General features: G+C 40.0%; 1 protein-coding gene across 2 annotated transcripts in view; it reads left to right on the top strand.

The window, feature by feature from the left end:
* LOC126088590 (acetylcholine receptor subunit alpha-like) overlaps window positions 1–17,392 on the top strand; it is a 255,942-nt gene that overhangs the window by 161,682 nt on the left and 76,868 nt on the right. For both annotated transcript variants that reach the window (XM_049906794.1, XM_049906795.1), the window contains exon 3: window positions 11,989–12,033. In XM_049906794.1, coding sequence (XP_049762751.1) covers window positions 11,989–12,033 — 45 coding nt within the window. The remainder of the gene's footprint in view (window positions 1–11,988; window positions 12,034–17,392) is intronic.

The raw sequence follows: 17,392 nt of genomic DNA, 5'->3' as shown, positions 1-17,392 counted from the left end.
TCTTCCATGGCTGCTTGTCTCATAATCAGCTGACAGAACATATTGGGTAACACATTTATTTTCTGAACTGTCTTGAGTGTCCGTATGTACTTATTCCAATTTTATTAGTCCATCTCTTCCTTCCCCCTATCTGTGCCATTATTCTTCTCCCCATCTCTGTCCATCTCCTTCTCCCACCACCCCCTCTCTCTCCTCCTCCTTGACCTAACTATCTCAATCCATCTCCTCCTGCCCCCCTCTCTATCCATCCACTGCTTCCCCAAACTCTCTGTCTTCTCCTCTTACCTTTTTCTGTCCATCTTCCCATCCCCTTTCTATCTGTCCATCTACTCCTCTTCCTTTTTTCTGTGCATTTCTCCCTCCCCTCTCTCTGTCTATCTTCACCCTCTCTTTCTGTTCATCTTTTCCTCCTCCCTTCTCTCTCTACCCCCCACCCCCCACCCCTATAGGATATTGGTGGTTCTTACACTACAGTATTCTTCCCAGATAATAAGTAGTATGTGTACCAAGTTTGATTGAAATTGATCTAGGAATGTAAAAGGGGCATTTTATGCGCAGCTTTGCCTGAACACGCACATGTCACATATATTTCACATACTTCACACATATCTGTACACATATTGCACCTGTATCTTTAGCAGATTTCACCCTGCAGTTTTGTTTTCACGCAGCTTAATGTTACGGCTTTATATTTTTTGAACTATGTGATGTACCATGATATATTTTTGCAAACACTTGCAGTGCTATATGTGGTAAGTGTCTGCGAAATTTGTTGTGAATAGAGCTAATAGTTAAGAAGTAATAAATTAAAATGTCAAGCATGGATGTGGCAGTTTCACTGCATGAACAGTGAAAATGTAGTAAGTGATAAGCATTTTTCCTTTCATCATTTTGTGGAGGTTGTCAGTGAGAAAAAGTTTCATGAAGCTCTGAAGTATGCTTAAAGTTCTTTGCAAGTCACTAAGTGCTCTCATTCTGAAGCACTGGATAAATAAAGTTTGGGTATTTGCAGGTTGTTTCTACACTTTTTTTTCCACACCCAGCTCCACCCCCTTCAATAAGTGGGTTATTCTTATCTTCTGTTTCTTTCTAAACAATAAATGATATGTGTAACAAGTTTAAATGCCACTTGAAACATATTCTTGTTTAGCAACATGTACGGGAGTATCGTACCCAGCTACTTGCCAGAAATATTGCAGCATAGGGTGATACACTGGAGGAGACAGTTGGTTATAAATAATAGGTTGCATTTTCATTATGAAAATTCTATTTCCTAATTTTGTGTCAAAGTTCCTGCAGAGAGTCCTTATAGAGTTTATTATCTTTCCAGCATATTTTTCATATTACTGGAAGAAATATACATCGAGAGGCTGTATGTATTTTGTTGTTTTTGCTGGAATGATCATGCATTCACCATCTTTCCCCACAAATGAATAATTTATTATTGTTGTGTTCTTCTGAAAACTCCAAGAATCACAAAGTAGTGTACACTTTTGGTTATTTGTGATATTCTGATAAACAATATTCATGAGAAAGGATTTAAAATGGTCTTTTGGTATTTTTCCACTAGCGCAAGCCTCCACATGTGTATTTGGTGGAATATGGTCTTCAGTAGCATTTTTAATTTTTTAGTTCTTTGACAAAACAGGCCCCAGACTGCCAAACATTTTGGTCTCCCTGTAGATCTCTGGCTGTCATGAAAGCATCATTGTGTCTATGGACATTCTGTATTCTTTCTTGAGATCTGCAATGAAAGCTGAAGAACACTTAAACTCTGTATGACCAATTTCTCTTGTTTTTTGCATTGCACAAAATTTTAAGTTCCAGTAAAGGCCACATTTTCCTTCATTCCTTGCTAAGTCAAATTGGGATGGAATGTGTTGTTTCCTTTCCAGTTATTTGGTTTCCTTGTTTCCTCAAAACAGATGTTTGTTATGTCTATTTTCCTTCATATAATCAAATAATACTTTCATGTTCGATGTGCTTTTTCTAGATGGATGTGTCTTTAATAATGAACTGTAGGTCGCAACTATATATGGAGGTGTACGATAATCATCATATGTATGATCAAGATATCCTTCCAAAAACTTTGTAAAAATACTAACAAGATTGAATTTCTTTTCTGGTGGTGGTTCATAGTCATTGGAACTGTTAACTTCTCTTTGAGGAGTACTGATTCTGCCTCTGCAACTAGCACTACGATCTATAAGACTATTAATCACATTATCATCTGCAAGTTATTTTCTCATCCACTATCCTATTCAGTATCACTTAAGTTTTTGAATAATCAGATCTACCAAAAATATTACAAAAGTGTTACCCTCCAGTCCTTTAGCGCCTTCCATTGGACAACACCTTCTTATCTTGAATTCCACAATATTTAAAAATCCCAAGCATTAATGATTTCATTCATTTTTTTCTGAATATGTATGACAGTACTGACCACATGTATACTAAACACATCAACTACATACTGAGGTAACTGGCATGTTGACCCCTTCCCCCTCCTTCAAGACTGGAAGTGCCACTGTGTACAAGCTAACAGCAATGCAATCACATGCTGTTGCAGGTACAATTAGAACTGCGAGGCGAGTCTGTGTACAAATATGTAAATGCAAATTCCTGTTCAAGCCAAGAGACATCCCTTGTGAGAGAAATTTTATTTTTGGAACTGCCCTCAGAGTGTGGACAAGCTATTTATTTGCTGAGTCATTTCCGCAGAACTGCTAGTTAGAAAGATGGGGGTTTCACACCCTGTTGAGTAGGTAGTCATTACATATGTACCACAAACTAAGACTGAGCAAGCATGGAGAAGTAAAACTGGACATGGATTTATTGAAGGAACCATCTTCCCCCCCCCCCCTCTCCCCCCTCGAAACAGCATGTCCAGACACTCCGGGATGATGATGGCATTGAAACAGAGGATGACAAGCGTAAAGCTGAAATACTAAACACCTTTTTCCAAAGCTGTTTCACAGAGGAAGACCGCACTGCAGTTCCTTCTCTAAATCCTCGCACAATCAAAAAAATGGCTGACATCGAAATAAGTGTCCAAGGAATAGAAAAGCAACTGAAATCACTCAACAGAGGAAAGTCCACTGGACCTGACGGGATACCAATTCGATTCTACACAGAGTACGTGAAAGAACTTGCCCCCCTTCTAACAGCCGTGTACCGCAAGTCTCTAGAGGAACGGAAGTTTCCAAATGATTGGAAAAGAGCACAGGTAGTCCCAGTCTTCAAGAAGGGTCGTCGAGCAGATGCGCAAAACTATAGCCCTATATCTCTGACGTCGATCTGTTGTAGAATTTTAGAACATGTTTTTTGCTCGAGTATCATGTCGTTTTTGGAAACTCAGAATCTACTATGTAGGAATCAACATGGATTCCGGAAACAGCGATCGTGTGAGACCCAACTCGCTCTATTTGTTCATGAGACCCAGAAAATATTAGATACAGGCTCCCAGGTAGATGCTATTTTTCTTGACTTCCGGAAGGCGTTCGATACAGTTCCGCACTGTCGCCTGATAAACAAAGTAAGAGCCTACGGAATATCAGACCAGCTGTGTGGCTGGATTGAAGAGTTTTTAGCAAACAGAACACAGCATGTTGTTCTCAACGGAGAGACGTCTACAGACGTTAAAGTAACCTCTGGTGTGCCACAGGGGAGTGTTATGGGACCATTGCTTTTCACAATATATATAAATGACCTAGTAGATAGTGTCGGAAGTTCCATGCGGCTTTTCGCGGATGATGCTGTAGTATACAGAGAAGTTGCAGCATTAGAAAATTGTAGCGAAATGCAGGAAGATCTGCAGCGGATAGGCACTTGGTGCAGGGAGTGGCAACTGACCCTTAACATAGACAAATGTAATGTATTGAGAATACATAGAAAGAAGGATCCTTTATTGTATGATTATATGATAGCGGAACAAACACTGGTAGCAGTTACTTCTGTAAAATATCTGGGAGTATGCGTGCGGAACGATTTGAAGTGGAATGATCATATAAAATTAATTGTTCGTAAGGCGGGTACCAGGTTGAGATTCATTGGGAGAGTCCTTAGAAAATGTAGTCCATCAACAAAGGAGGTGGCTTACAAAACACTCGTTCGACCTATACTTGAGTATTGCTCATCAGTGTGGGATCCGTACCAGATCGGGTTGACGGAAGAGATAGAGAAGATCCAAAGAAGAGCGGCGCGTTTCGTCACAGGGTTATTTGGTAACCGTGATAGCGTTACGGAGATGTTTAACAAACTCCAGTGGCAGACTCTGCAAGAGAGGCGCTCTGCATCGTGGTGTAGCTTGCTCGCCAGGTTTCGAGAGGGTGCGTTTCTGGATGAGGTATCGAATATATTGCTTCCCCCTACTTATACCTCCCGAGGAGATCACAAATGTAAAATTAGAGAGATTAGAGCTCGCACAGAGGCTTTCAGACAGTTGTTCTTCCCGCGAACCATACGCGACTGGAACAGGAAAGGGAGGTAATGACAGTGGCACGTAAAGTGCCCTCCGCCACACACCCTTGGGTGGCTTGCGGAGTATAAATGTAGATGTAGATGAATTAAGCAGTACAGGGCCTTTGCAAGAACCGGCCAGCTTATCATTTGATGAAATGTGCAAGCTTCCCTCAACCTATAACTAAGACAGAATGCATGTCACTGCACTGCTTGCAGAATTTTACCATTGTCAGAAAAGCACAAGTAATAGCATAGTCCTTTGAAATGTTAGAGCTGAAGGCAATCAGATTGCTGCACGGAGGGAGGTATTGGAAGTTGCTCAGTTAACTCCTGTTAGGTACACTGCAAATGTTCAGGATGCTGGAGAAGCCATAGCAGCAGTACAACCTTTGACTCAGTGTCACATGGGGCAGTGTCAGTTATGGTCACACCAGCAATGGACCACATCACAACAGCGGCCGTGTGCCCCCTCTTTCCATCTTGCCCGTACTGCTTTGTCCAACATAAGTGTGCTGTGTGCCCTAAGCTTTGAGCTGTTTGCAACAAGTGTCAAGGTGGAGGAGGAGGAGGAGGAGATTAGTGCTTAACGTCCTGTCAACAAAAATGAAGTCATTAGAGATGGAGCAGAAGGTCAGATTAGGGAAGGATGGAAAACAAATTGGCCATGCCTTTTCAAAGGAACCATCCTGGCATTTGCCTGAATTGATTTAGGGAAATCACGAAAAACCTAAATCAGGTTGGCCAGACAAGGGTTTGAATCGTCAGCCTTCTGAATGTGAATCCAGCATGTTAACCACTGCGCCACCTCGCTCGGTAACAAGTGTCAAAAGAAAGGTAACATTGCATCAGTATGTAACTCCTCTTCAAATGTGATGAACACAGTAATACCGATGGGCATAAACTGTATCTCTACAATGACTGTATTTCTGAACAAATTATTTATTGACTTGCATATGTTTAATAAATCGCTGCAGTGACTTCAGTAAATGCACAAACATACTTGGACTTGGGCTTCTTTCTCCTTAAACTGGTTTCACAGAAGTTGGCTAACTACAATAGATACACATGTATAATGTCAGTTATTTTGAACGTACCTCCTTCCTGTGTAATGTTCAAGGTATTAGTTTACAACTTCTTAATACCCAAATAGAGAAAATCAGGTACTCTTGACAGACTAATTGATATCATGAAAGCTAACATACTAATAAGTACATTAAGTTTTTATTACTATTAGGAAATGAGACACTTAAAATAGTAAAGTAGTTTTGCTATTTGGGGAGCAAAATAACTGATGATGGTCGAAGTAGAGAGGATATAAAATGTAGACTGGCAATGGCAAGGAAACCATTTCTGAAAAAGAGAAATTTGTTAACATCGAGTATAGATTTAAGTGTCAGGAAGTCGTTTCTGAAAGTATTTGTATGGAGTGTAGCCATGTATGGAAGTGAAACATGGACAATAAATAGTTTGGACAAGAAGAGAATAGAAGCTTTCGAAATGTGGTGCTACAGAAGAATGTTGAAGATTAGGTGGATAGATCACGTAACTAATGAGAAGGTATTGAATAGGATTGGGGAGAAGAGAAATTTGTGGCACAGCTTGACTAGAAGAAGGGATCGGTTGGTAGGACATGTCCTGAGGCATTAAGGGATCACAAATTTAGCATTGGAGGGCAGTGTGGAGGGTAAAAATCGTAGAGGGAGACCAAGAGATGAATACACTAAGCAGATTCAGAAGTATGTAGGTTGCAGTAAGTACTGGGAGATGAAGGAGCTTGCACAGGATAGATTAGCATGGAGAGCTGCATCAAACCAGTCTCAAAACTGAAGACCACAACAACAACAACAACTGTCCAAAAGAAGATTTGCATACACTCATGCAAACAAAGCAGAGTGCTCTAAACATGTGCAGCATGCATCGCCAATGTAGTTTCACTGCACAATTTCCTATGATTGCAAATATGTGGATACCAATCATGCTTTCAGCATAAATCTTCTAATTTTTCATCCATTATTTATGACATACTATTACACTTCCCCCCTCCCACCCCCCCACCCTCCCCCTCCCACGAACCATGGGCCTTACCGTTGGTGGGGAGGCTTGCGTGCCTCAGCGAGAGAGATAGCTGTACAATAGGTGCAACCACAACGGAGGGGTATCTGTTGAGAGGCCAGACAAACATGTGGTTCCTGAAGAGGGGCAGCAGCCTTGTCAGTAGTTGCAGGGGCAACAGTCTGGATGACTGACTGATCTGGCCTTGCAACACTAACCAAAATGGCCTTGCTGTGCTGGTACTGTGAAAGGCTGAAAGCAAGGGGAAACTACAGCCGTAATTTTTCCCGAGGGCATGCAGCTTTACTGTATGGTTAAATGATGATGGCATCATCTTGGGTAAAATAGTCCAGAGGTAAAATAGTCCCCCATTCGGATCTTCGGGCGGAGACTACTCAGGAGGACATTGTTATCAGGAGAAAGAAAACTGGTGTTCTCTGGATTGGAGTGTGGAATGTCAGATCCCTTAATTGGGCGGGTAGGGTGGAAAATTTAAAAAGGGAAATGGATAGGTTAAAGTTAGATATAGCGGGAATTAGTGAAGTTCGATGGCAGGATGAACAAGACTTCTAGTCAGATGAATACGGGGCTATAAATACAAAATGAAATAGGGGTAATGCAGGAGCAGGTTTAATAATGAGTAAAAAAGTAGGAATGTGGGTAAGCTACTACAAACAGCATGGTGAACGCATTATTGTGGCCACGATAGATACGAAGCCCATGCCTACCACAGTAGAACAAGTTTGTATGCCAACTAGCTCCACAGATGATGAAGAGATTGATGAAATGTATGATGAGATAAAAGAAATTATTCAGGTAGTGAAGGGAGATGAAAATTTAATAGTCATGGGTGACTGGAATTCACTAGTAGGAAAAGGAAGAGAAGGAAACGTAGTAGGTGAATATGGAGTGGGGTTAAGGAATGAAAGAGGAAGCCGCGTGGTAGAATTTTGCACAGAGCATAACTTAATCATAGCTAACACTTGGTTCAAGAATCATAAAAGAATATTGTATACATGGAAGAAGCCTGGAGATACTGGAAGGTGTCAGATAGATTATATAATGGTAAGACAGAGATTTAGGAACCAGGTTTTAAATTGTAAGACATTTCTAGGGGCAGATATGGACGCTGACCACAATCTATTGGTTATGAACTGTAGATTAAAACTGAAGAAACTACAAAAAGGTGGGAATTTAGGGAGATGGGACCTGGATAAATTGAAAGGACCAGAGTTTGTAGCGAGTTTCAGGGAGAGCATTAGGGAACGATTGACAAGAATGGAGGAAGGAAATACAGTAGAAGAAGAATGGGTGAGATGAAATAGTGAAAACAGCAGAGGATCAAGTAGGTAAAAAGACAAGGGCTAATAGAAATCCTTGGGTAACAGAAGAGGTATTGAATGTAATTGATGAAAGGCGAAAATACAAAAGTGCACTAAATGAAGCAGGCAAAAAAGAAACAAACGTCTCGAAAATGAGATTGACAGGAGGTGCAAAATGGCTAAGCGGAGTTGGCTAGAGGTCAAATGTAAGGATGTAGAAGCATGTATCATTAGGGGTAAGATAGATACTGCCTACAGGAACATTAAAGAGACCTTTGGAGAAAAAAGAACCACTTGTATGAATATCAAGAGCTCAGATGGAGACCCAGTTCTAAGCAAAGAAGGGAAAGCAGAAAGGTGGGAGGAGTATATAGAGGGTCTATACAGGGGTGATGTTCTTGAGGACAATATTATGGAAATGGAAGAGGAGGTAGAAGAAGATGAAATGGGAGGTATGGTACTGTGTGAAGAGTTTGACAGAGCACTGAAAGACCTAAGTCGAAACAAGGCCCCAGGAGTAGACAACATTCAATTAGGACTACTGATAGCCTTGGGAGAGCCAGCACTGGCAAAACTCTACCATCTGGTGAGTAAGTGTATGAACCAGGTGAGATACCCTCATACTTCAAGAAAAATATAATAATTCCAATCGCAAAGAATGCAAGTGTTGAAAGGTGTGAAAATTACCAAACTATCAGTTTAATAAGCCACGGCTGCAAAATACTAACACGAATTCTTTGCAGACGAATGGAAAAACTGGTAGAAGCTGACCTCGGGGCAGATCAGTATGGATTCCGTAGAAATGTTGGAACACGTGAGGCAATATTGACCCTACGACTTATCTTAGAAAATAGATTAAGAAAAGGCAAACCTACATTTGTAGCATTTGTAGATTTAGAGAAATATTTTGACAATGTTGACTGGAATACTCTCTTTCAAATTCTGAAGGTGGCAGGGGTAAAATACAGGGAGCGAAAGGCTATTTACAATTTGTACAGAAACCAGATGGCAGTTATAAGAGTCGAGGGGCATGAAAGGGAAGCAGTGGTTGGGAATGAAGTGAGACAGGGTTGTAGCCTATCCCCAATGCCATTCAATCTGTATATTGAGCAACCAGTAAAGGAAACAAAAGAAAAATTCATAGTAGGAATTAAAATCCATGGAGAAGAAATAAAAACTTTGAGGTTCGCCGATGACATTGTAATTCTGCCAGAGACAGCTAAGGACCTGGAAGAGCAGCTGAACAGAATGGACAGTGTCCTGAAAGGAGGACATAAGATGAACATTAACAAAAGCAAAACGAGGATAATGGAATGTAGTCGAATTAAATTAAGTGATGTTGTGGGAATTAGATTAGGAAATGAGATGCTTAAAGTAGTAAATGAGTTTTGCTATTTGGGGAGCAAAATAACTGATGGTGGTCGAAGTAGAGAGGATATAAAATGTAGACTGGCAATGGCAAGGAAAGTGTTTCTGAAGAAGAGAGACTTGTTAACATCAAGTATGGAGTAAGTGTCAGGAAGTCGTTTCTGAAAGTATTTGTATGGAGTGTAGCCTTGTATGGAAGTGAAACATGGACAATAAATAGTTTGGACAAGAAGAGAATAGAAGCTTCCGAAATGTGCTGCTACAGAAGAATGCTGAAGATTAGATGGGTAGAGCACATAACTAATGAGGAGGTATTGAATAGAATTGGGGAGAAGAGAAATTTGTGGCACAACTTGACTAGAAGAAGGGATCGGTGGTGGGACATATTCTGAGGCATCAAGGGATCACCAATTTAGTATTGGAGGGCAGTGTGGAGGGTAAAAATCGTAGAGGGAGACCAAGAGATGAATACACTAAACAGATTCAGAAGGATGTAGGTTGCAGTAGGTACTGGGCGATGAAGAAGCTTGCACAGGATAGAGTAGGAAGGAGAGCTGCATCAAACCAGTCTCTGGACTGAAGACCACAACAACAACAATTACACTTTATGTTTAAATGCTATTTGTAATACAGACTCAAGACTAATATAAGCCTTTTATAGCTGATGCTCTGCATCAGCAGTTTTGTGTCAGTATGTAAACTCCATCAATGTGCACTTATGTTACAGTTGTCCCTCCACGGTTTTTGGTTCTTCATTAATAACTGATTTGAAATATATTTTGTGTCTCTGCCTTTAATGCTACATTTCTTTCATATGCTTGCTACATTACACAAACTATGTTTATTTCAAGAATCTGGTTCCTTTTCATATTGAGATCATGCAGGCTTCAAGCTTGAATTTATAGCTTTCTATTTGAAGGATTTACAGCTGCTCTCAACCATCTGCAGAAATGATTTCACCTACTAAGCATACAGTGACAAGTACTTACAGTCTCAAAGTCTGTTTACTATACTGACATCTGAAGGCCCCCAGGTTTTGAGATAATTTACCAACTACTTTTCTCATACTACCCTCAGTGAATATGAATGCTGGCTTGCAATGTAAAAAGGTTTCTGTAAAAAATGTTCTTTACACTATGGATGTGTATAACTGACAATGAACTGATGACTCAAGAGTGAAAATTTCACTCTACAATCCAGTGTGCATGGTTGTAAAACTCCTTGATGAATCAAAATAGTTTTCTCCATTGCTCTCAAACCTGGGCCCTTATTTTACATGAAACTGCTCTTCCTGAACGAGCTATACTGGCATGACTCATGAACAACCACCTTTGCTTCAATTCTGTGTAGCACAACAACTGATACACGCACAGGAAAAGCCAGGAAAGGAAGAAAGCCCCACACATGTTTGTGTCACCCACGGGAAAACCTGGAAATGTTGGCGTAACTGTGTCTTGTAGGAGTCCCAATCTTCAGCTGATTCATTATATGCTGGATAGGGCAATGGTTGCACTGATGGGAAAGTAACCTGCTGCAAACACACAAGTGACAATGGAGTGAGAGTGGTGGTGAGAGCCTGCTGTTGTTCTGTGAAAATTTGCTGCTGGGCAATGAGACATTTGAATATTTTTTCCATTGAGATGTTTGTTGGTTTCTTAGTGTTGACACTAACACATGCAGAAAATGTAACCATCACTTGTCACCACATTTGTTATAGCAAGAGCAAACACAAATTATGGACTGTAGTACTTTATGGAGCCAAAGTTAGGTTCAGTGAAGTACAGGTTGCATGTAGCACTGAACACATTGAATGGACAACTGTAATACAGGTTACAACATAGGCCGAGCACTCATTTGTGACTGTTTAAATAATACTGTTTCTGTGGGAACTCAGCAGAGTACACCAGGGGGCCAACCAGGTGGCCTCTATAAGCAGGCCTGTGAAAAGTATGGATGCGCAATCTCTGAAATTGCACATGTCATGAGCGAAGGTTCAGAAAATATCCAAAATATTTATCAGTTTTATTTGTAACAAAGTAAGAAGTAAGTTTAAGAGGGGAGTGTGCTGATGTTCATATTTCTTGGGGTGTATGATGTGCACTCTGCACCTCGCCTTTCTGAATTACTGAGGTTAGTATCATATGTACAGTTACATTTTTTGTTCAGTCTTAATTTTGTTGAAAATATATGACCTGAAGTAAACTGGTTCATGTTTTTTGACAGAAACTGGTAATTTGTTTTCTGTTGATAAATCATTTTATGCCCTCAAGAATCATTAATTGATTAAGAATATATGAAACTCACATGTAAATTCATTTTAAGCAAATCATTGGCAGATTATTCATGACTCCAATTGTTGTGTAAGCTAGCATCAGCTCAAATTTATATACAGCTACCATTGTTTCAAGTATCTGCCTTACTGTACCATAACTGAACATCATTCAAATGTTTATCATAACATTGAAAATTGTGCATTTCCTCCTACACAAATTTTAACACAATGCTGTAACAATTCCTAGTGTATGTACATGATTTGTAGTGATCCACAGTGAACTGAATAATTTGATTTTTCTTCTTGTTCATTTAAATTTTTCTGAATACTTGTGCTATATGTTACTGCAAGTAGAGTAACTGGGCAGAAAATTTGCAGTCCATGTAAAATATATTCTAACAACATGCACATTATTTGTTTACTTTTTGACAGCCAATGTATGATAATTTTTGAGACTGTAACTTTTTTTGTAAATGAGTGAGTTACAAAAACTAACATGTCATTAATTTGTAGGGGAATGCTGAAGATTACATTACTGTTGCTGGAAAAACCTTTGTGGTAAGAAGCCAAAAATATTTTTAGAAGTATGCAGATGTAATTTATACTGAAAAAAAATCACTTCTGTGTGATAAAAAACATGTAATATTTTAGTATAGGCTATTTAAAAAGTATATACGGAGTATGAAAACTTTGAGTTACCAATAAATTCAGGTTTTACCTATCTCTTAAATTTTATGTAATACCAACAGGAAAGTTGAGTCAAGAAAAGTATTGAACTATGAGACTGATTTGTTGGCCAGTATTTACTTTCATGAGATGAAATACCTAGCACTAGTAAAAGACACACATAAAATTAAAAGTACACAACACTAGAGAAACTATTAGCTTCTTCCTCAGAGAGAGAAGAGGGATAGATTGAGGAAGGTTAAAAAGAAAGGGCTTATTACTTGACTCCATGATTAGAGGAATCTGCCTGTAATAAGATTTTAAAGGGGAGGAAGGAGAAAAGGGAAATATCTCAATGTTTGTGATCATAATTGTCTTAATAAAACATTTAGTAAGGTACACTTAATAAATTAGATCCTACAGGAGTGCTGTTTACCTATATTAGCAATAACCTCAAACTCATGTACTGGATATGAGTGGATTTACTTTGTAGATTTGTTTCATACATTCACTTATTAGTAAGAAATTTCTTCAAAGTTGTGTCAGTGCAACTTCCATTTAAACTTTTTAAGTGCTTGGGAAGCTTCTTTGTACAGTTCAATCCCCAAGAAATTTCTTCAAAGTTGTGTCAGGGCAACTTCCTTTTAAAACTTTTTAAGTGCTTGGGAAGCTTCTTTGTACAGTTCAATCCCCATATAATATTGACTGCCATCTGCAATGCTTCTGATGTGCATTGCTAAGTGACAATCACAATCTTCTGGTGTTGTAAATACTTACATCTGTGTTTATATTGTTGTACTGTTTGAATTTTAAGATTAATTGTAAAGTTTTATAAATATATTGTGGTGACGTAAGTAATTTCTCACTCCTGAAGATTTCTTTGTTTGACTCAGAATAACTGAAGCTTCACAAAATCATTGTTGTGTTTCTTTTTGAAGAATTTATACTCTATCTTTATGCTTGACTGCAGTAATTTCCCACATTTCAATTCCATAAATGAGTCATTACAATATTATGCAAGGGATAGATTACTACTCACCACATAGAACAGGCATTGTGGGCAGGTACAATGAAAAGACTGCTAAATATTTAATCTTTTGGCCATAAGGCCTTCTTTTGGCATAGAAAACATACCTACTCACCCATTCACATGAGCGCATTTCATACACGTATGGCACTGTCTCGGGCCACTGTGGCCCGACTGCAGATTGCAACTGCGTCTGACATGAGCAACAATCAGAGGTGGCTAGTGGGGATAAAGAAGAGCCACGTGGTGGGGAAGGAGAGGGATCGCAGGGTAGGGGTGGGGGAAGATGCATGCAAGGGTGCAGTAGGGTCAGTATAGTGCTGCTATGTGTAGAGCCAGGAGGGGAGGGGGAGAAAAGGGAGAGAGGAGAGAAATAGAGAAGAGGAATTGAAGACAAGTGTAGTGTTGGAGTAGGAGCAGGAAAGGGGCTAGGTAGGTGGAGGAGAGGGACTAGCAAATTTGAGGCCAGGGAATTTCTGGAAACAAAAGATATGTTGTGGGGAGAGTTCCCACCTGTGCAGTTCAGAAAAGCTGGTGTTGGTAGGAAGAATTCAGAATTCAGATGGTGCAGGCTATGAAGCAGTCACTGAACCGAGCCACATTTTTTTGGGAAACTTGTTCAACAACTGGACGGTGCAGCTGTCTCTTGGTCACAATTTGACTGTGGCCATTCATTCCAACAGACAGCTCGTTAGCGGTCATGCCCACTTAGAAAGCAGGACAGTGGTTGCAACTTAGTTTGTAGGCCCATGGCTGCTTTCACAGGCAGACCTACCTTTGATGGGGCAAGAGATGCCTGTGACAAGACTGGAATAGGTGGTGGTGAGAGGATGCATGTGATAGATCTGGCATCTAGGTCTATTGCAGGAATACATGCCATGAGGCAGGGTGTTGGGAGCAGTGGTGGAGTGTGGATGGACAGAGATGTTGTCTTTGTTTGTGGGGAGGGGGGGCAGGGGGGGGGGGGGGTTGGTCACGATGAGAGGCAGTCAAAACCCAAGCAAAGAATGTGATTCAGTTGCTTCAGTCCTGGGTGGTACTGAGTCACAAGAGGAGGGTTCCTGTGTAGTGGAATGGTTGATATGTGGGAGGTAACTGGAGAGACTGGGCAAAGGAGATCAGCTTCTGATCAAGGTTGGGAGGACAATTTCAGTCTGTGAAGGCCTCAGTGGGACTCTTGGCACATTTGGAGAGGGACTGCTCATCACAAAGATGTGACAACCATGGGTGGCCAGGCTGTATGGAAGGAGCTTCTCGATCTGGAATGGGCGGCAGCTGTGAAAGTGGACATATTGTTTGTGGTTGGTAGGTTTATTATTGACAGATGTGCTGATGTAGCCACCCCCAAGTTGAAGGTCAACATCAACGATGGTGACTTGTTCAAGATCAGGCCTTTTCATTGTGCTTGTCTCTGACTCATCATCTCCTCTATGTGGTGGGTAGCAATTTATCATTTTCATAATATTGTTGTTATTCCATCATGGATTTTACATACATGATGTGAAAGAAATCATGGGTAACCTCTTAATATTGCGTTGGACCTCCTTTTGCTCGGCGTAATGCAGCAGCTCTATGTGGCATGGACTCAACAAGCCCTTGGAAGTCCCGTGCACAAATACTGAGCCATGCCGCTTCTGTAGCCATCCATAATGGCGAAAATGTTGCCAGCACAGGATTTTGTGCCCGAACTGACTTCTCTATTATGTCCCATAAATGTTCATTGCAATTCATGTCAAATAATCTGGATGGGCAAATCATTTTCTTAAATTGTCCAGAATTTTCATCAGACCAGTCACGAAGAATTGTGGCCCAGTGACATGGTGCATTATCATCCATAAATATCCCATCATTGTTTGGGGACATCAAGTCCATGAATGGTTGCAAATGGTCTCCAAGTAGCTGAACATAACCATTTCCAATCAATGATTGGTTCAGTTGATCTGAGGACCCAGCCCATTCCATGTGAACACAGTCCACACCATTATGGAACTATTACCAGCTTGCACAGTGCCTTGTTGACAACTTAGGTCCATGGCTTTGTGGGGTTTTCATCACACTCAAACCCTACCACCAGCTTTTACCAATGTTCAAAGTCTGTTGATTCCCATCCTGCAGCCATAATCCTGTTGGAAACATTTCACGTGAATCACCAGAGTACAAACGACTGCTCCATCACTGCACTGTCCTTTTATACCTCGTGTAAGCAATACTACCATGATCCGTATATGTGAATATCACTATCCCATGACTTTTGTCTGCTCGTTGTAGATACCTACCCATAAAAATACCATAACTTGTTCATAGTTCAGAACTTAACATAGTTTACACTGCATGACTGATTTTTTAGTTTTTGGTACTGAAGGTATTTGATATTCTCAAGAGACATAGCTGCTTAACATTTCACTAAGGAAGGCAGAAGTTTCATCCAATTTTAGTCATACACTGTCATCAAACACAACATCCTATTGCTCTGTGATAGGTTGGTGATTGAAATGAGAGAAATTCAGATCTGTTTCAACTGTAATGTCTTTAAACAATTGAGACACCATAATAATTCAGTGCCAAACCATCCTCATTGGGGCCCTAGCTAGTGAGAGTGGTGTCTTCTGGATAATTAAGCATCTTGTCATTGTGAACCTTGTATTGGTCATTTGTATGATATGACCACCAAAACCCATAGAGTCAGATCTTCTGGCACACAACTTACAGCACCTGAACTAGAACAGTAATTTTAGTAATTTTAGCCTTTTATGAGTGATGCATATGACACCTATCTTGGACCTCTTATTCTCTCTGATGCCTGCTCCTTTGTCTTCCAATTTCCTTACAAAAGGTGGGTTACTCTCAACCTGTGCTCTCAGTGATCTGTCTCCACTTTCCAGTCTCCTCGAATTTCTCAACAACCAGTTCCAAAAGCTAGATATAATTTTTCTACTTTTAAATGAACCTGTTTGTTAGTCCTTAGAATTTCAACTCTTGAAGATAAATACTGGCCAGTCATTCAGTCTCGTGATTTTAACTGACTTGTAGATATGATTGTACATGAATGTTTGGCCTGTTTCTTTGTTGCCAAAAGTTTATGTTTTATTAAGAAACAGTGTATCAAACACACATCAGTTATTTAGAAACAAACATGCCACTATTTCTTTGTTATCTAATTTTATTACTATCATAAATATTAGATAACATATAGTTAATGTATTTGAGTAGCCCTTTGTAACAAAGTAGTCAGTTGATCAGCAATAATAATTGTAATTATTGTCCTCTAGAGGTCAACTTTATGTAGTAGGATTTTATTCTCCAGCCTTGACACTGCTAAAATCAGTACATTAGAAAAACACTTTTGTCTGAGGATTTTAGTATTAGCTTTTTGACTGATTCTCCAGGGGAAATAATGTTAATGGATCCAGTTGGATCCCCCAACCTGTTAAAGATTAAATTCTTCCCAGCTATATTAGAGAGAAACAGTAATACAGTCACAGATAACATCTTCAGGCATTGTTCTTTAGTTGAGGGGTACACTGTCAGAAAAATTAATAATGGCATGTCAGATCAAGATCGGCATTGAAAGTCATGTACTAGAAAATGGGCTTATAATCTGAAACCTAAGTCATACAAAAATAATATGTTTTGTGGATCAAGGCAGAAAAGTTATTCATTTGGTCAATAAATGATACTGAAAATGTTTCAGACTTCAAACCAATCTCCTTTAGGCAACTGGCAACTCTGTATGCCATATTTCAGTAAACTAGTTCCATGCCATATGTAGGAGGGACTATACACTGGTAAGCCAAAACATTATGACCACCAATCACCGTGCCATTGGATGCCTCCTGGTGGCACTGCGCAGGCATGTGACATGGTAACTAAACTACGTAAATGGAGCAGACATGGATGGGAGATCTTCCTAGCAAAGATACGGGCTGCAAAAAGGGAAATCCATTGAGATAAGCAACTTTGACAGAGGGCAGATTATTATGCAGAGCCTGTGAATGATTATCTCGAAAACAGCAAACTGGTCGAATGCTCACATGCTACTGTCATGAATGTGGGGTTCAGAGGCTTGTCTGCTCTGTAAAGTAGGATAGATGGTGATATGTGACATTTCTGCTGAAAGAGCACAATACTAGTGCATGCTCAAGAGTTTCGGAGCATACTGTTCATTGTACATAGTTGAACCTGGAGCTCCGCAGCAGACACTTCTATGTGTTCACATATTGACCC

This window comes from Schistocerca cancellata, chromosome 6 (genome assembly GCF_023864275.1).
Source record: "Schistocerca cancellata isolate TAMUIC-IGC-003103 chromosome 6, iqSchCanc2.1, whole genome shotgun sequence".
NCBI lineage: Eukaryota > Metazoa > Arthropoda > Insecta > Orthoptera > Acrididae > Schistocerca > Schistocerca cancellata.
The sequence above is the reverse complement of the archived record's forward strand: the minus strand, read 5'-3'. Positions and strand labels throughout refer to the sequence as shown.